Source organism: Rhea pennata, chromosome 2 (genome assembly GCF_028389875.1).
Source record: "Rhea pennata isolate bPtePen1 chromosome 2, bPtePen1.pri, whole genome shotgun sequence".
Classification (NCBI taxonomy): Eukaryota; Metazoa; Chordata; class Aves; order Rheiformes; family Rheidae; genus Rhea; species Rhea pennata.
The window spans coordinates 17,967,676-17,987,882 of record NC_084664.1 but is presented as its reverse complement, the minus strand read 5'-3'; the positions used below and the strand labels follow the sequence as shown (position 1 = coordinate 17,987,882).

Genomic DNA, 20,207 nt, shown 5'->3' with positions numbered 1-20,207 from the left:
ACAGTATGTAATACTAAACAAGTCAATTAACTTCACAGAAATGGACATGTATTACTTAGTCTACTGAGGAATGTTTACACTATCCAGTAAATGTAAGCAAAAAAAATGACAATTACAGGAATAAAACTGAAAGCATGAGTCTCAATTTGTGATCAAGACACCAATGGATGTAATAATTCATGGAAAAAAAAGTTAATTTGCTTCTTTCTGTCTTTCAAATACCATATTTTTTCTATATGTTGTCTATAAGTTCCCCAGAAATTATATATTGTGTGAGATGACAGCAGTTAGGTATGTACAAAGGAGAAAGAACATTCCCTGCTTGGGACTGTTCACATCTACACTTCAGACTGAGTTGCCCTCAAGTTCAAGCCTGTCCAATTAGCAATTAAATTCCTTTTTCTTCCCTAGCTGACTTTGATGCAGTTGGGTCACAGTAGTGATTCAAAGTATTTAAAATACATACCACACGTATGTGTTTTTGTGTTTTTAATATCTACCATATATTAATGCTTTTAGCATGGTAACATCTCAGCTGGATCAATATTAAGTATATATTACTTTTTCCTCTTGACTATGGACTATTTTATTCCTGAATATATGAACTTCCTTTCACAAAAGGGTAATTTCCTTGCCTGAAAATGCAGTTTCTTGATTTCAGATCCACCAACCTGAACTGATGGGTTTACCTGCAGCTGTTAGTCAGACAGCAATAGCCAATAGCAAACCGGACTTTCTGCATCTTCAGACTCCCACTTCCTTTTGCTCATTGCCTGGAGCCCCTGGAGACGCTTCCAAAGTCTAACTACTCTCAGTGTCCATAGAAACACATAGCCCGTCCATGTCATCTGGGAAAGGTGTTAATATTCTTCCAGATGGCAGCCCTGTGTTTTCCTCAGTTGTGGCCTCCCCTTCTTCCACTCACACATGGCTATTATCATGGCAGAATAAGCTCTGATTTTAAACCAGAAGTGAAGCAACTGACCAAAGCCTCTCTTAAACTCACAATGTAATTCATTTGGCTAAAGTGTTCTTGAAGCTGTAAGCCCTTTAAGTACCTTTCAAGAGCACAAGCAGATGATTTTCAGGTTGGAAAATGACTAGAAATGAGCACCCTCCCAATATTTTGGCAATCTTTGATCAGATCCTATGTTGAAGAAGTGGTAGCACCTGACAGTATTAAATATCTACAAGCTAGGGCATCCATCTTTTCTTGGTCTTAAATCAAAAAGCTGAAGTTCCAGTTACTCCTTCTGAACCCGTAACTTTTAGAATCTGCCTAGCCTTTACTTTGACAGCAGCATGATTCTCACTGTCTTAAAAAGAAAAAAAACCCTACTGACCTGTAAACTTAAATGAACCTGGACCTATTTCATTCCTCCAAAAAAACAAAATGAAAACATCTGTTCTTTTAGGAAGAGGAGGTCTTAAATTCAGCTACAAGTAGAGGATTCATACTCTGTAAACACTTAACTAAGAACATCTAATGAGTTTATTTTCTAAATGGTTCTGCCTGCTTTGCACTTTTCCCACATTAAAGACTAGAAGAATTAATTCTATACATCAGTTTTCAGTTTTCCAGAATGATTTCTGAATTTAGTTAAAGCTGCAGTGAGTGTGATCTTCATCATTATATGTAAGTAAATTTTCTATAAGTATGTAATAATATTGTCACTGCAGAATTATAAAATATTAAAATAAGCATGGTGCAACAGAACAAATCCTGCCTCTTAAATATTAACATTCTTTTTAAAAGGCCAATAAAGTAGCAGATATAGGCAAAAAGCTGACAAATTCTGGTGAATTTCCAAAATATTTGTGCTGAAGAGCCTTACAGAATTACAAGCTATGTAATCATGGGAAGAGTTGGTGACTTGATGCTGACTAGAAACCCAAGAAAAGGAAAAAAAAAAAAAAAAAAAAAAAAAAAGAAACCCAACAATTAGGAGTCCATAGGAGATCACTACTGAACAGATTCAGCAATGAACTAGAAAAGAGAAGACTTGAATCTCAGGTAGTTCAGATAGAATATGGCCTGACAACTGCAAGGGAAAAGCAGCTCTGAAGGAAAAAGCAACATAAAAAGAAGATAACCAATTTTCACCGACAAAAGGGACTACTTGCTTCAAACCATGCATTTTTTTTCCATTTTCATTAGCTGAATAGAACTGCTACTTGAAAAGGAGCATACCGACTTTTCCCGCCTCCTAAATTACCAGTTTTAGTATTGTTTCTGATCTTTATATGCTATATGTGAATTCTATGGTTAAATGCATGCAAATCAAAATTTTTTACATGGATTCATGTTAGTTACTTCCTGTGTAAAGTCTGTATATGTAACTATGGAAGTTCTTTGATTTGCTTTTCAAATCTTTTATTTTCTCCAGCCAACCTGCCTGGCTTTGCTGTTGTTTATTATAGCTCTCACTTTGTTCATCAAATACATTACCTGCTAGTAAGTATTAGCATTTCCATACATCTATGATGATTGTAACATATGCTGCCTATTTTAATCAGTTCAGTTATGACATGAAACAGACCCGAGAGCATGACCAGAGTAATATGATGATTCTTACTTAAATATAAGTATTTAGTATTATTTGATCTCCTTTATACTATTATATATTTACATTTATTATATGTTTTACATTGTTATATGTATGCTCAGTCAGCTCCTTCCACATTAAGAACGTGCTGCAACTGCTTTTTGATTTTCTCTGGCTGGCAGATGTGAAAATCAAGGTGTTTCTTGCTGTTTTTTAGAAGAATTGTTTTGGTATTACATCTTCATTTTACTTCTTCCATTCTAGTACTAAGAACATTCTAAAATAAAGACAGCAAAATATTCTCGCAGCTCTAACCACTCAAAAAAAGTTTTCTACAAAAAGGAACTCCTTATAATTATGAGCATAAGTGGAAATAGAAATAGGAAGTTAAGCTGAAAAGGTGCAAGTTTAGATCCCATTTTCCTCTGACAAAGATGCCAATATATGTGGGGGAGTGCTTCCCAAATTGGTTACCTGCTGGAAATAGTAAAGAAAAGCTGTTGTATAACCCACTTTTCCACTGATTCACAGTTACAGGCCTAAAAGGGAATATTGCAATCAGTTTGCTTAACTTGCATAACACTGACCATGCACTTTCACTTAATTTCTGCATCAAATCCATAGCAACTACTTCCTTCAAAAGGATGGAGGCTTCAACTTGCAGTGTATATGCACTGGGACTCAACAAGAACTAGACTCAGCTTTAAAAAATACAGAAAAATAGCCTTTGATCTGTCTATCCAAGCAAGCAATAGAGACATTTATTTTAAGATAAGTATATAAAATCACCTCAATCTCCTCCCTCACATTCTTTCTTTTTGACTGTCTCTTTGAAAAATAAAAGGCTGGAAACACTGAGCAGAAGGATCTCATTCAGTTGCTAATAAAAGTCTTCACAGCACTGTTCACTCTCCCTCAGCTTCACGACTGGTATGCTCAGGACACCTACAGGCTATATCCATCAAATAGTGATTTCAAACCATCAGTGCTGTGTTCCTTGCTTGCTTTTATGATAATTTGCATATATTACTCGGAAAATAACCTATTTCTCTCTCGCTGTTGATATTTCACAGTTTACCATCCCAAATCAAATTGCAGATTCATAAATCAACAGCATCTGATTCTGCAAAAGATTAGCTAACTCTTCTGACAACATATCAAGTGCAATGTAGTGCACCTCACCGTATCAATTAAGTTAAAAAAGATTATGTATTAGAAGATTCAATATAACAGCACAACTCCTGTAAGCAGCCCTACCAGCAAACCTGGAAGACCACTGATGAGTAACTAGTCAAAAAATATGAAAAAGTTTGTTTCCTAAACAGGTGTCAGAGCCTGTGTTACCACGTAACAGCACAAATACTTCATAAAGAGGAAGAGAACAGTCTCCCAGGACATATGCAAGACACGAGCAAAATAGGAAACAGTGGTCCATTCAGGAGGAGACATCTTAAGGGAATAGGGCCGCAACGTCTTTTTAGCACTCAAGATACTGCTAGGAGCACAAATGTGGCTCAGATGTTAACTGACCTGAGATTCATATTTGGCTTTTCCAGATGCAAAAACTGACCAGTTTTAGGCAAATCCCAACAATTTCCAGCAGAAAAATGTTGATTTTGCAGAAACGACATTTTGCAATGAAAAAGCCCCGATGAAAAATCCACAACAAGCTCTAGTTACAAGGGAAACAGAGGAAAGAGGACAAAGCTTAGATTAAGATTTTTTTTAATTATATGTTTTAAGAAAAGTTTCATAAAATTTTCAAAGCAAAAGCAGATTTTGCTTTACATTATTATAGTCCAAAATTTTCTGTAAGTGCCTTGTATATTAAAGTTCTGTAGAAAAATGCCTGCTCTTTCCTGCATAATAAACTATATTGTCAATTTTGCCAGTGACTGTAAGGCAGCTTTATAAGGCTCTCCTGATAAAGGCTTAAAATGTTATTTTTTTAACAGAACAAGCAGCACTTTGATCATAACGGTCTATTAGTACACTATGCAAATCTAGTAAGCCTCAAATGGCACAGATGATGGTATCAGCAGCTGGATATCAAATAAAGGCCAGAGTTTACGAACTTCCTGTTCAATATAAGAAAACCAGAACAGGGTAGGAGAACTAATAACGTATGCTTCAAGCTAAAAGGAGGAAATAATTATATGAAGAATAGAAACTGCTCTGGTTTCACTATCTGCAATTTTAGTTTTGTTTAACTCATGGTTATATTCTGAAGGAAAGCTGAATACCTACTTATGAGATGAAATGTTTACAAATGAAAATTGTTTTTGTTCTGTGAAATGAAAACACATGAATAAATTTAAAGACATGTCAAATGAATTGCAAGTAAAACAGCAAGTGTAAATCCTATTTACAATTTTCTGGTGTATACATCTTTGCTGTCTCAGAGCAAATTAAAAAAATCCAAAACAACGTAGTTTAAAGAATCTGCATTTTCTTTGAATAGCACATTGAAGCTGTCCATGGACAAGTTAATCTGAAAACATTCCCAGTCGTATGAGAGTGCTTTTCCCTTCCCTCTGCAAGTTATCTTAAAGTTACTTCCAAAATTCTACTCATTCTAGGGTAATAAAAGAGAAGCCAAGAAAAATACTTTAAGAACGTCCACTACTTGTTCCCTGCACAGCTTCAGGTACAGTTCCACAAGTGTTCCAAATAATTTACATTCTCTTGTACCGTGATGCATTGAAGTCATTCACAGTTGTGCCTTGTGCCCTTGTTTATGTACCCGTTTTATGGTTCGAACTAGTGGCTGGCAATCCTTTCAGAGCACATAAACACGGATAAAATACTGTGCTGAAAGAGGCAGAACCACCACTGGCATTCTTAAGAGGTTAAAGAAGTTTAATTTCCTCCCGGTCAAAAGGGGTATAATCATCCTTCAGAATAATTTTAGCACAGTGGCATAGGATTTTAAAATAGTTATTGTTCTGCTTACCACACCGGGACTACAAAGCACATATTTTATGAGACTTTTAAAAAACACTAGATTTGTCCAGATAGAGATATATTTCAAGTGATAAATCTCTCATTTTCATATGTAAAGGATTAGGAATGCAATTGCTGTTATAGGCAAATAGTTAAGAGCAAATGAAATCTGAGTAATATATCTCAAGTTTGTCTCAAAGTGAATACAGTTGGTATAAAATTGTTAAAGGAACTAAAAGATTGTCCATTCTTTCTATAGTCTTCCTGGTTTTCAGCCACACCAACAAAATAAGTGCCTAAAATGTTAAATCTTACAGTTTACTATTTTAGTTTTTCAGATTTCAAGTATTTTATAAAATAAATGACAATTATGATATAGTGCTATGGCTCTGCCTCAAAAAGAACACAGCTTTTTGAGCTTCTTAGTAAAGGAGCTGAGAGCCAGCAATCATGAAGGCTTTTTAATTAACAGCAAAACAGAATTATAAAACTTTAATATATTATACAGAACATACAAATTAAAGCAATGCTTATCTTTATTTCTTATTGTCTTAGTTAGACATTGATTTTTATGTTTATAAGAATAATATTAATATTAATATATAAAAGTAATTGTATAGATTTCAGAGCAAAGAATAAGAATGTAGAGAAATAAGACAAACATCTCCTACTCAGTTGTAAAATACTCTGTAAATATCTCAGCTGGGAAAAAAACCCTAGGAATACCAGAATGTACTCAATTCATTCCTTATTCAGTTAAAATGCAGCTACTTATTGAAAGTTTTTTCCCCCTGTGCCATAGTTGATGCAAAATCAGCTGTAAAGGGAGAACATACTGACTACTTGCTCACATTCATCTTCAAGTTTCGTATTATTATTTGCATGACTTAAAAAATTTGTAAAGATTTTTCTTAATAACAAAAGGCGCATAAATATGTAATTTTTCCTAGTTCTAGTTCTAAAGCAAAGCAAAGTTTGTAGACAAATAAAGATGCTGTTCTAGGGCTAACTCTGTTTTGGCATTTAATTAAAGATTGCAGAAAGTATGCAATATCTATAACAGAAATACTTCCAGGAAAAATAAAATTTCAGCACATTCTATTCAGTAAGTTAGAATTGTATGTAGAGTTAAGATCTAAGTCCTGATAATGAAATTTCCTTGATATTTGAAGTGAAGTCCATAGGAATTGTTTTAGAGAGATTTGAGAAATGAAATCCAAAAGCATCTTCTTCAGTCCAGTTTTCTCAGATCTTAAGCTTTTATACAAAATAATGTGCCAGTTCTCAACAGCACACTCAACAGCATACTCAACATATGCACCTCATCTCCTCTTGTCAGAGTCTAGTACACACAGTCTTCTTAAAATGAAGGAAGGACACAAAACATCCATGTTAAACTCATCCATGGTTAAAAAGCATAGTAGATTGAAATGTTAGCATTATTATTGAAATTTTTGGATAATTTTACTGCTAATGAATAACCAGATAATAACACAGGTTAATTCAACTAATTGTAAACTGAAGAAAACAACAGTCTGTCCTACCAGAATGCCATGCGATAATTCTTGCCAAGAGCTCATTTCAAGACTCTTCTACTACCTTCTTAGTCTCTTTTATCAAACTGCCTGGCTAGAATTCCCCTCCTATCAGTTATATTCCTTTTCTAATGCTTCCTGAACTCTTTCAGTCTCAGTTTGATCATCGTTCATGTTTACTACATCTCCTTTCTTACAGTGGCTACTACGGGGATTCCACTACGAGTGATGGAGTAACTGCAGCATCCCCTTTTGTTCCACATGTGGGCCTACTGAGAGAGAAGCCGCTATCTTGATTGTGACCAGTTCATAAAAATACAGAATTAAATTCCTTCTTAAAATATATTTGGTATGAAAGTCTTGAACCTTAGTCTTCTAATTATATATTCCAATTTATATAATTGCATAACAATTGAAATAAAAATATGTTGACAGCAGATATTGTAGCTATTTTACCAGAAAATGCACAGTGCTCTAGCAATATACTAGCAATATTCTAAGATTCATAACTGCCCCCCCCAAACTCTCTATAAACGCATCTCTCTCAATTGTGCTGATGGCTGCTTGCTACTTTATCTTTTTTAAAAAAATTTTATCTTAATTTCCAAAAATCTGTACAACTCCCCTCTTCGCCTACATTTCTTCTCCTATCACTCTCCAAACTATAAAGCATTGAAGCTGAGCACATTTCTCTCCTTATCCTGTTACTCTTATTTTTTGTAAAATCACACATAGAAGTGTCCTGTCTGAAATCAGAAATGCCATTTCCTCCTGTATATCCTCACTATATAATTTCATTTTCTTGAATGCTTAATGCATGTCATGAATCCTTAATGTTATGCCAGACTTCATATGCTGTGTATTTACTGCATACAGCACCAGACGACGGGGTCTGCTCTCAGCAAGGTTGGCAGTGAAGCCCCAGGAGCTCTGTTGTCCACCTTGTGAAGCCTCAACTAGAGAGGCACGTAACTACAGAGGCTGCCTGGGCACAGGAGCTCCACAGCTTGCTTCGCTGCAAGGCACAAATGACCTGTGAGTGCTACTGGTACTATAGCCAGTAGAAATAGACAGCTGTGGAAGACAAAAATCTCACTTTCGGAAGTCTAGGATTTGTTTGCAGGGAACCACAGCAGGCGGACCCAAGTCTGATCTGCCTGTATTTCAAGTCACGCAGATGTGACCCAGCTCTGGCCCAAAAGCCATGCAGGCTAGAGGAACACTGCACTGTGCCCACGCTGGCACACTCAGCTGACAGCTGTCTGACATGAATCTAAATCTACCTACAGTTGACCAGACGGACAAATCTTTAAGGTTTATATTTTATTGCAATTGGCAAACAAAATCCCAGTGATCCCTCCAATACCTCACTGCTTTAAGAAACTGAAGTACAATATATAAGCTTCAATACACCTAGTTCTAGTTATTTACCATCATTCTAACTTTGATACATTAAACTATTTTAGCTTTCTTTTTTCCTTTTTTTTTTAACATTCTTTTTTCCCTTTTTTTTTTTTAAGAATCAACTCAGCCTTTTGCACCGGAAATGCAAACAGATTAATTGTTATCTTCCTCATTTAATTGTAAACATTTAATTGTACGTTTGCAGTTACAACACAACAGACTTGAAGATATATGCTGTACTTACGTTTTCTGAATGAGAGATAATGAGATGCCTTTCAAAGTGTTAACTCCTGGCCTGCTTAAAATTTAAACACTGCATCCAGCTAGATTCAGACACTAAGGTACGGAAATACTGTTCTACTTGTTGCTGTCTTTCTGAAGTGTAACAAGATTACAGACTGTAAATCACAAATCTTTACTCAACATTGGAATTAAAAACAATAGATGTTGTTGGCCTGTGTTCATGGGACTCCACAGTTATGTTTTTAATCTGTAACGCAAATGCAATACCTTACACACAGATATACAAACCCACTTGATTTCTTCCTGGAACTAAGTGTTTTGTTCTAATTCCAGGTTCTGTTTTAATTAGATGAGATAAAACATGATGAAAATGCACCTGGCCAAAGCTTGGAATAAGTTCTAGCACATTTTGAAAATCTCAGCTCTGTTGAATATAACTGTCTCAGAAAAACTACTTTCTTGTTTAAAACATTCTTTTGTGGATGAAAAACATAGAGTAACAGGAACTTGTCAAAGCTTTATATATCAGATGCAAATGGATATATGTGACAAATTGCCAAAACTGTATGCATCAGATGCAGATATGTATGTAACAAAACAATTTTGTAACATAAAAGGAAAATATGTAACTATTCGCCTAATAATGCTGTTGCTGGAAACCTGAGTTACTCATTCCTTTTTTACACATTAACCGAGTCTATCAATCTATAATTACATTCCAACACCTGTCCCTTTACACAACTGTAATTCAGTAAATATATCCTAGTGATCTTTCACCTCACCATGAATGTATTACAGTAGAGCTGGAAGAAAGTGCAAGTATGCTTGCTGTCTCCAGCTGACACTATACTTGAAGCCAGATCGGGAGAGGGAACTTTTCCTAGTGGAATAACAAGCAGCTAGCTTAAGTCAATCCCAAATCAAAGCATACAAAATTTGTAGAAGAAGCCTATGCAACATTATTGGAAAAGACTATCAGTTATCCTAAGTAATTTCATATATGTGAGGAAGAGTTGCTTTAGACATCATTTTGCCCCAGGAATGTAGACAGAAGGATAAAACAAATAAACTTGTTTCAAGTATCAGTATGATACAGAAGGGCCAGAAAATCTTAGGTAATGCACTGCATAAGCTCAGACACAGCCCAGACTCAAGAAATCTCTGGGAAGGAGCTGGAGAAACTAAGTCCCCACTCCTTCCTTCTTTCCTTTTCCTTTTTGCCCTAGAAAGGGTGAAGGAAAGCAGTAGAAGAATTCAAAGTAAACAGCCCACGACTGCAGTACTCTTGCCTTGCCAACATGATGGAGGGAGAAGTGATATTTACCATCTTTCCCAGTCATGTTTGCTATGAGATGGTGGGTGGAGAAGATACAGGCAAAAGGGCAAAAATAACAGGCATACAGGCAGTTCTTTACCCTAACACACACAGACTTTTACAAGCAGTACAGGGAATGGACACATGCATGTGTTATGCAGGATTAGCCAGTCTGGCCATGCAAAGAGCTCAGCACACTATAGCTTGCAGTTTCCTTCTCCTGCAGGCAAGAAAGATCCACAGCTAAGTTAATACACGTGTTCAAGCACACTAACCACACCGAGGGAAATATGCTTCCTTTCCCCAAATCCTACTACGACTACCACCATACATTTTACTTGTTAAGAGAAAGACAGTGAGAGTGAAACAGCAGCCAAGAGTAAAACAGCGAGATAGAGACACACAGAGATGGCGAGTGAGATCCAGAGAGCACGAGAGATACAGTGAGAAAGAGAAAGAGACAGCAACGGGGGAGACAGAGACAGACAGAGACAGACAGACAGACAGAATGAAATAGAGAGAAGAAAGAGAACACAAGTCAAAAGAGAGGGAGACAGAGAAAGGGGGAGAGAGAAAGGTAGGCAGAGAGAGGCAGAGGCAGCTGTGGCAAATGAGCAGTCTTTGACTCAATCTGTAAAACAGACGTGATCAGTAAGGAAGTATCTACAGTGAAGCCTAGGATCTCTGCAATGTGAGAGAGATCAATATTTTCTCTTGTAATGGCGTATGGCTAAAAAGTGAGAAAATTCTCTCCTCTGCTTATCACTTCAGAGAAAAACAGTATTTTACTTTGGGAACTGTGAAATAATCAATGTGCAAAAACCTTTAAAATAAGAGACATTCTTGCTCTACATTTAAAAATTTTTAAAACTTTGAAGATACCATAGTATCTCAGGTTATGAATCACTGTTGGAGGGACTATAAGGAACCAACTGTCTCAAAAAATACTATTCCTCCTCTTCCCAACACCAAAATTTTTCTCTAAACTTATTAGTTGCTGCATTTAGTTATTGTTGCGATATGCACCCAAAGCACTTCATGCCTGAATTCTCTGTTAGAGTGGAGAAATAACGTGATAGTATGCTTTAACAACAATACACAGGGGAGGCTCTCGCTGGGCATCAGGAAACAATTTTCTCTATGAGGATAATCAGGAATTGGAACAGGCCGCCCTGAGCCAGTGTGGAGCGCCTGGTCTCGGGTATTTTCAAGCCCTGATTGGACAAATCCCTGAGCAACCTGGCCTGCTTTGAGCAGCATATTGGACTAGATGCCCTCCCAAGGTCCCTTCCAACCAGTTCTGGACTCTACTGTCAAAGAAAAGGTGTCAAGTTCCCAAAATTCACTACAGAGAACCCTAAAGTTTTGTGGAATAGTTTTTTAAAATGAGAATTTTTTGAAAATTACATTTGTTAGGAACACTGTTCCAAGTATAAGGTCATGTTACTTATGCACAGGGCATGTAATTTGCAATTAAATTGACATTACGATTTAAGTCTTTTTAGTAAAAAGACATTTAAAATAAATTTATGAAAAACACGTAGTAAAAATTAGCAAAAGAAAAAAGAAGTCAAATATCTACCTTTTGGAATATCCACTGTAAATATACATCAGCTTTCTATGGAATTACTTTTATAAATATCAGTCACAGCATAATAACTTACTGGCAACATTAGATGTGCTTCTCTGCAGCAGATATTTCCTATCAATATTGTGTCTCTTGTTAAAAACATACGTATTCACTGAAGCAGACAGAAAACCGTGCAGCCTTAGAAAGCAGATGCACACACGCATGCGGTATGCGCTCTGCAGGTGCAATGCAGCCTCACCTTGAGATTGGGTTTGGCCAGTAGCTTCAACAGCTCTCTGATCTCACTGTTCAGGGGCTTGCTCTGCAGCTCCTCAGCCAGCTGTGCGGGAGATTGAATTGACACAAAGAGCATTAGGAAAGCATTGTAGTATCCAGTGCATCAGTGACAACCGAGAATCTATCTTGTTCAAGGTTATTACTTTCCAGTGTGTTAAAACAGAAGCCAGCATGAAGAAAAACACCATCAATCACTGTGCTTCTTTTTCTGGCCCTCAGTGGACTAGATTTAAGCCAGGCCTTTCGGCTCAGTTTAACACAAGTAATCATTTCTGGCAACAGTGGAGCCAGATCACATTCTGATTTATAGCAACGAGGGCAAATCCCAGCACTTCATTTAAGTGAACGGTCCTTTGCGTGCAGACAAAGGACTGCTTGTAAAAATGACTGGATCAAACTTTGACACTGTCTATAAAAAACAGCTTCTGAATGAGGTGGTGAAATCCACACTGCTTCCAAAAACCCACAGTAGCTGTGCTGTTTAGGACTGGGATAAGAAAGCAAAGTGCCCCTACAGTGCAAGCAATCTGAACCTTTTATTATGTTTACACATACACTGGAAGCAGCTTGTTAAATGTAGATCAGGTTAATCATAATATGGTTTATAGCAGATCATCAGCTATTCAAGCCCCCAAAATGCACAAAGTATGTCCTAACAACAAGATCAGTAACTTATGTTTGGTTGCCCTACAAAACTCTGGTTTGCTGAAAAACAGAGCAGCAGGCTAACATTTAATCCCATGGCTAGCTGGCTCATGTCTTGAGTTTTTCTTATCACTATATTCTCAACTAATTTGGACTCAAGAGGCATATTTTACTATATGGTTTCAGACTTCAACTATTTTTCCAGAAGAAGTAAAAGCTAAAACGTATTTCATGACACTGAACTATAGTTTAACATTCTGAAGTGACATAGCTCATAATCCAAATTTTGATTTCGGATAATCACTTATTTTCTTTGCATTAAATTAATACCACAAAAATTTCTCAGAGAGAGACCGGTAATTTGGAGCAAGCAATTTTATTCATCTAGCTTAATTTTAAATTCTTACTTTCATTTTTTTTACAAATTATGATTTCCAAAAATAAACTGGTATATAAGCATATTTTGCATAAATTATGCATAATATACAATTATAGAAGCAACGGTAACAACACCAAACACATTTTGAATACATTTTGTTCAAATTAACACAGTTAACAGAACTGAAAATAAAAATTTATCATCCACATTCCCTGTAACTCATAAGACAAAACTGCTTATCAAACACATCAATGCTAAACTTAACAATCTTCCTACATTGATATAGTAGGATTAGAAAAAATCTCTGTAGGAAAGGTCTGTAGAAAATATCTGATGTACATAAAACCAGAGGTCAAGGTAATCTGACTGAAAGTATAGCTATACTGCAGGAGATGTTTGTGTGGTTTGCACCAAACCAGGAGTTCTACACAAGACACCGCTGCTCCAGAATAAGAGGCCAACAGATTCTCTCATGGAAAATTCAGTTTAAAAGTCATTGGGGGTCAGAAGAGAGAAGGGAAGGAAACTAGGAACATGAAAATTTTCCAATTGTTATCTCTAAAATTGCTTTAAAAATTAATACTGAACACAAGAATAAAAACATACTCTTAAAACAGTTTTTAGTCATGTTAGCAGCACCCCAAATATAGGCTTTAAATCAAACAGGAAATAAGCACTTGTTAATAAAAATACTTCCTTGTTTGTTTAACTGTAAAACAGTTAATTTAAAGCATATTGAAATAAAAGTGTGTGTTATATCATTAACATGCTCTTAAATCCCTGAACTTGACAACTAGTCAGACAAATGTGCCAAACATTGAATAGCACTTTAATTCTAAAACTCCATGCGTCTTAAGCTACAAAAAATATTGTACATAAATCAACTTACTAGCCTGAAGTTGGCTAGTAACTATCAAAAATATACAAAATCCTGCAACATGTAGCCTGACTTCAGCTGCCAGAGGATACTCCACTTTATAGGATGCTGCCCATAAAACCAGCTATTTCACTACATACATGCAAAAATGAAGTACCAGCAAGAGGATCTTTAAAAAGAAGGTGGGCATATAAAGTAGGCAGATGTCTACAAGACATTCATGTCTTAGCATACATACAGTTAAAAAATACTACTAAAATATATTCACAGGTAAACCCCCCCGACCTCTCATAACTGAAGAGTGACAGAGTACTTTAATTTGGGAGTTTCCAACACCATCATTTTCAATGGGGCAGAACAAAGAAGGAAGTTGCTCAGCATTTCTGAAAATATCAAAAACTAAGTTTTGCATCCAAAAATAAGAAACAGATTCTTATTATGAATTTTAGCCCAGAGAACAGTAACACAAATGTTAACAAGGATTATTAATATGTCACCAGGAACATAATGCAGAGAATTTCAACTAGCTTTCTAATTTTCAAAATTACTATTAACGTTATTCAAAGCTACTTGAAGGTTATAAAAATATTACTGATATATGCCTAATGTCAAAGCTAATGCATTATTATATTTGGTATGTCATAGGATATAGATTTCCTCCCACTGAAATGTTATTAAATTACTATATATCCTTTTTTACATAGACTTCAAATATATTTAATTTAGTGTTTCTTTAGGCTGTTGGCATGCTCAATTCACAACATTTAACCAATTGTCTAATTTAAAAATCAAAGGGTATTAATTAAGTAAAAAAAAAAAAAAGTTAAGCTTTTAAAACATCTATAAAATATGACAAGTTTCAAATATGCCGTATTTGAAACGGATCCCAATACATATTGCCTTTTCTAAAATACAACCTGAGATCATCAATTGCAAGAGACTTCTGGATTTCACCTAAACCACAGTTTATTAAACATTTCTCTGTCCTGGCCTACCTCAAGTTCAGCCATAGTTTATACAGGTGTGTGCACAATTCATCTGAATCCTAGAATTAACCAAATAGCAAGAAATGGCAGGTTGGATTTTTTTTTTCTTTAAAATAAAAATTATAGTAACAGGAAATTAACTACTCCATCAATGCCGACCACTTCTACAATTTATCTTTTGGTTACGAAGGTAATTTGGAAAGCTCCAATATCCATAAATCACTACTGTACTTTTTCTTAAATATATACCTTTTTTTTAAACAACCCTTCTTCCTAGGCATTTCATATGCCTCATTTCTGTAGTATTATCTGTCATTTTTCATGTTCTGTCAGCAGTACAGCTATCTCATTTGTCTTTATTTTTCCAAGGCATTCCTCTTGTCTGTGACTTTCTCAAAACACTAATAGTCGACAGCTCTTTCCCTCCCAGTAGAGTTCCAACCTGTAATTTCTATTACGTAGTTACCAAAGCAGAACAAGAGGCTATCTAGATGCAATGTTTTTATAACAGGCAAGCGAATAAATATCAAAGTAATATCAGCAACAAGCCCAGTGATGACAGCACCTCTGGAAACATTTGCAGCTTCTTATGATTTCAGCTCAGAGGATTACATTCATATGTTTGCACTATGAGGAGTTCTGCTGGCAGTTTTTTGGGAGACTTGGTACCAGTGATCTCAGCAGGGGACACTTACATCATCTGCCAAGGCTGCTGCACCATGGAGTATGGGCACAGGATTCTGTTTTTCATAGTAATGTAGTTTTTCATGAATCTAGAAAACAATAGCACAGAATGGCAAGTTTATTTAGCAGCAAGAGAAACATTACAAATAACTCTGAGTTAACTGATCTGCTGAGTGTCTGCAACTAAAGAAACATCCTTATAGTAACCTACAGGCAGCAATCATGTAAATGCAATTCATCATCATCCTCTGTTGAAGTGCTAAGAATATGAAATCAGATGGAAAAAATGCTCAGTATGTAGACCAACCCACAGAAAAACTAAACATTTGTGATTTTTCTCCCCTGGCTTTCTATGTCCGTATTTCTAACATATTGCTTTAAGTATCAATTACATTTTATATTGCTGCTGAAAACACAAAGCATAAAGTGTTTATCCCCAAGATGGATATAAAAAACCCTGTAAATGATGATTTATGAAGTGTAATAATAGCCTGCCACCCACATCTTGACAGACAGCTTGGTGGAGGGGCTGCCGTCATTAAAATAATTCAGAAAGAAGGGCAAAGCAGTGCTAATATGAATTCTAACACATCTGAAGGAAAAAGGCAGTACTGCAGCAAATTAAAGTCATTTAGGAACTTTTAAAGTTTTTAATTTAGACTCATCAAAATTAAAAATGCAGTGTGCTTTGGTTCTTTCAAAGGGAGAAAGGATATACTATCATTTAAATAGCCAATCTCTTTCCTCTTCCACAAATCATGCATTTGAAATTCGAGATTTTTCCAGGGTTAAAGCTTAAAATATCCAAAATATTTTAAAGCCCCTAACAAGTTTCTTAAAGATTACTTCAGAATGGCATAAAGCAATCAATTGAACTTTCCATTTTATTTACATTATTTTCCTCAAGATACAAACATATGCAAATATTAATTAAAAATAGATTTAAAAAAATACCCTGAAAAGCATATCTGAATCAATGCAAATACACTTCATTCTTAGATTACTACTTCAGTTCCTCTGCTCTGAAACAGACATGGGCTCCAGATGGTTGGAGGAGTTGCAGAAGCAGCCAAAACAGACACTTGTGCACTTGGCAAGCAGGGGAAGGCAAGGTCTGGCAGAGGCCACTGGGCTCCGAGCTCTGCTGGGGATCCCCTCGTGCCTAACTCGGGTACAGGAACCCCCACACTACCTTATCCCCCCCTGGTGCCCCACCAGGGGATGCCTATCATGAGGAATGGGATAGACTTCCAGGCTGGAAGGACAGCTGGAAAGAGCCACCAAACCAGTGATCCTTCCACATTCAGAAAATATTGTGAACTAACTGGATTGTCTTGTTTTGCACTGACTTGTTCCCCCCAGATCCCCCCCCCCCCCCCCCGCCCCTTCACATTTCCTTTTCTTCTGCTTCCTTTTACTTGGTCCTCTCACTTCCCAGGGCTCTCTCATTCTTCTCCCCATCCTCTTCTTTTGAATTCATACTTAACTCCTAGCAGCTACATGTACCGAAGAAAATAATGCTTTGTAAATGATGCTTGCCATTTTTATTGTTCTTTCTACTAAGTCTCATAACGCCTGCTCAATTCACGTCTGTAGGTTCTTCGAAGTAAAGGCCATTTGATACCCTGTTAATGTAATGTGGCATAACAGGATCTAAGTCTTAGCAAATTTATAGAGATGATGAGGGAATTGACTACGATTACTTCTGTAAGTGATTTGTTAAAGGACATGACAGTTCTGAAATGTCAAGATGCACCACGAAGACAAAACAGTTGTACAGTTACTAAGTTACATTCCATAAAATGATTTCTTCTGAACTGTACTTGTATTTAGAACATGAGTTTGAATTCTATCTGTAAACATAGCTTAGGTAGACCTCACTTATTCAGAAAAAAATAAGAGTAATTCAAATTAGATGTGACCAAAAGCATAAATGACTGGAAAAGTTCATATTTCTAGCTTACAAAGTACAGAAACTAAACAAAACAAGCAGCTACAGCTTCCTTAGTTTAGCCAAAATTCATGGTTTACTTAGACTGTGAACTTGAATTTCTAAAAGGCTTAATAAATCAGAACGCCTCAAGTCCATCATTTTTTTATCGCTTCAGCCAACATCCTGATTCTCTCCAGGCTGAACTTCAGTCAGCTCTGAGCTTAAAAGCAGTTGCCCATGGCCACCTCCTATATTCTCAAGAAAATAAAAGAGCTACTTCCAATGGAGCTGTTTTTATCCTGGACAGCCAGCAAGTGCCTTCACCACTGAAATTAGAAAAGGAGAAAGAAAGCCAAGACATTCTTCTGTTAGTCACCCATCTTAGAAAAAAATGTTACAGAATTGTAAATTCATGCAACAAAAATAGGAATAGAAGATATCATTTAACTTTAACTGGTTATTGGCACTGCCTGTAACAAGCAGATTTTATTTTCCTACCAGTGGATATTAGAATTCATTGAAACATTCAAGGAAAATCATTACAATTTTATTAGACTATGGATGAGTTGTAGAGAATAACTGACAAAACAAATCTTAAGCTTACAATGGAAGCTAATCAAATAAGCAAGAAAATTTAATTATTAGTAGTAGATAGTGCTGGGCATTAGGTGTTGCTACATCAAGGTGGAAGTTCTATTCATTTACTCTAGTGGCAGTATGACTGATACTACCAATAAATACTGCATGCTCTATGGCAACGGACACTACAACTTTACAGACACTAAAAATTTTACCTTGTTTGTTAAATCACTTTAGTTTTTTGGGGTTTTTTTTGTTTTTTGTTTTTTTTTTTTTTTTTACTGTTAATTCGATCTTCATACTGCAATATATATCTTTCATCTTATTACAATTTAAGGGAGTTATAAGCAAATCAGAAAGCACTGGTCTACACACGAAGCTGCAATAAACTCACAAAACAAGGATTACCATTCATGTCAAGTATAAAACTACCATACATATAAAAATATTACTTCCTACTGCTCTCCTACAGATAGTGCTTACTTATAACTTCTGGGTAACTGATGTATTTGTATTGTGTGCAGCACATATATAATAGGTTCCTGAATTCAGTAAGATGGCAGATTTTGTGCAACTTAACTGAGAAAGCAAAAAACTCCAGTGAGGCAAAAATATATTCATGTTTTTTCAAACAACTAGCAAATTCTATAAGTAAACCCTGAAATAGTATTTAGGCATAGCATTCAAGTGGGCCCTGTTCAAATCAAATACATTTTTAAAATACTTCAGAATGACAGTCTGTATTTTAATATCCTAAAAAGTATCTTTGGCTAGTTACAAAGAGGTAGTTAAAATTTTTAATATTTAATATTCTGATGTTTTCTTAAGTAAATGTCCAGTTCAAACAACTCTGCAGTTAAAAAGCTGTAAGTTGAGGCTGTAACTTATACATGCTGTCTTTTTTTTTTTTTTTTAATTCTTCATGCTTGATCTTATTGTAAAATTTTTGAAGGAATTAAGGACTGTGTGGGCTGCATTCCTCACTTATTTTTTGAACAAAAAAATTAATGTACTGAATACTATAGGAATGTGGTGAAGTAGGAAAGAAGATGACAGGAGAACCCACATTTCCTTGTGTTTAAAAATTATATTCCCTGTTAAGTGCAACCCCATAAATGACTGCAGTAATAAGGGCAAATCACTTATACAACAACCTTAATTACTTTAAGCCCTTTATAGGTAACAATTAGAATTGTTCTGATTGTTTTTCCACCTATATCACATTTACGAAAACTCAAAGGCTATGAAATGTCAAGGGGGTGACTAAAGTCAACCATTAACAGATGACTTATTAACATAGAAACCTCTTTTCTGTGCCCTTACCTGCTGTTAAGGTGGGAGCCAGTGGACCTGCCATATTTTCAGGTAGAGAAAACAAGACAGGCAGACTCAAGATTCACCCTCAAGATTAAAACCACCCTAAAATCAAAGTGAAACAAGTAGAGAGACTCCTGGAAAGACTGCATATCCTCACTTCACCCATCAGAACGATCTATGAGTATTGATATAATCCATAATGAAACATTTTTACTTCTCTTAACCCCTTTCTTGTTTTCTGCATCTTCAGAAAGGTAGTGTTATTACACCATCTGCAAGCGTGACCACACTATGCAGTGAGATGCAACAATAAGAAACCTGAACTTCCTTGGCTATTGGAAATGGTCTAGCCACACAATAATAGCTGGTGGATCCAGTAAAGCTCATATATCTTGGCTAAATGTTGTCACTTTGTGAGGAACCCTGTAAAATAAACATACATCAGAAAATGGTCTTAAACGAATTATTCCTGAAAAAAAGGTCTAGTCAGAGTGAATCAGTTTCATACTGAAAAGGGATCAGAATGAAGGATTGCTTCCCTAAATCCTCCTCCCCTTCTACAACTATTAGAGTTTAGTATTAAGTCTCATGCATTCTTCATGCAGACTTTTCATCTTCATAAAATAGAGGCAAACCTTAACAAGGTAGCTCAATTTATCCAACAGGAGCTTAAAAACCTGAGTGAAGAACTGATTACAAGCAACAGGTTTGGCTCTGACTAGACTTTACTTTGATATCCCCTGAGATATTCAGTTTTGGTCCAAAGCTATCTTCTAATATTTATGCTTAATTTTCAAGAGGATTACTGCATTTTTCTGTTTTTTAACCCTCATACACAAAACACCCTAGTAGTGTTTCTATTCCAAAATGACAAAATTTCTAAATTCTTTCTCAAAGGTCTGAATACTAAAGGGAAAAATACTATTTTTGCTATACAGTCTACAGTTTGATATC

At 35.8% G+C, this 20,207-nt stretch overlaps 1 protein-coding gene across 3 annotated transcripts in view; it reads right to left on the bottom strand.

Moving 5' to 3' along the window:
• The window catches only part of MPP7 (MAGUK p55 scaffold protein 7), a 166,141-nt gene that overhangs the window by 54,878 nt on the left and 91,056 nt on the right, over positions 1-20,207 (bottom strand). For all 3 annotated transcript variants that reach the window (XM_062568998.1, XM_062568997.1, XM_062568999.1), the window contains 2 exons: positions 15,436-15,513; positions 11,816-11,896 (listed from right to left, as the gene is read on the bottom strand). In XM_062568998.1, coding sequence (XP_062424982.1) covers positions 11,816-11,896; positions 15,436-15,513 — 159 coding nt within the window. The remainder of the gene's footprint in view (positions 1-11,815; positions 11,897-15,435; positions 15,514-20,207) is intronic.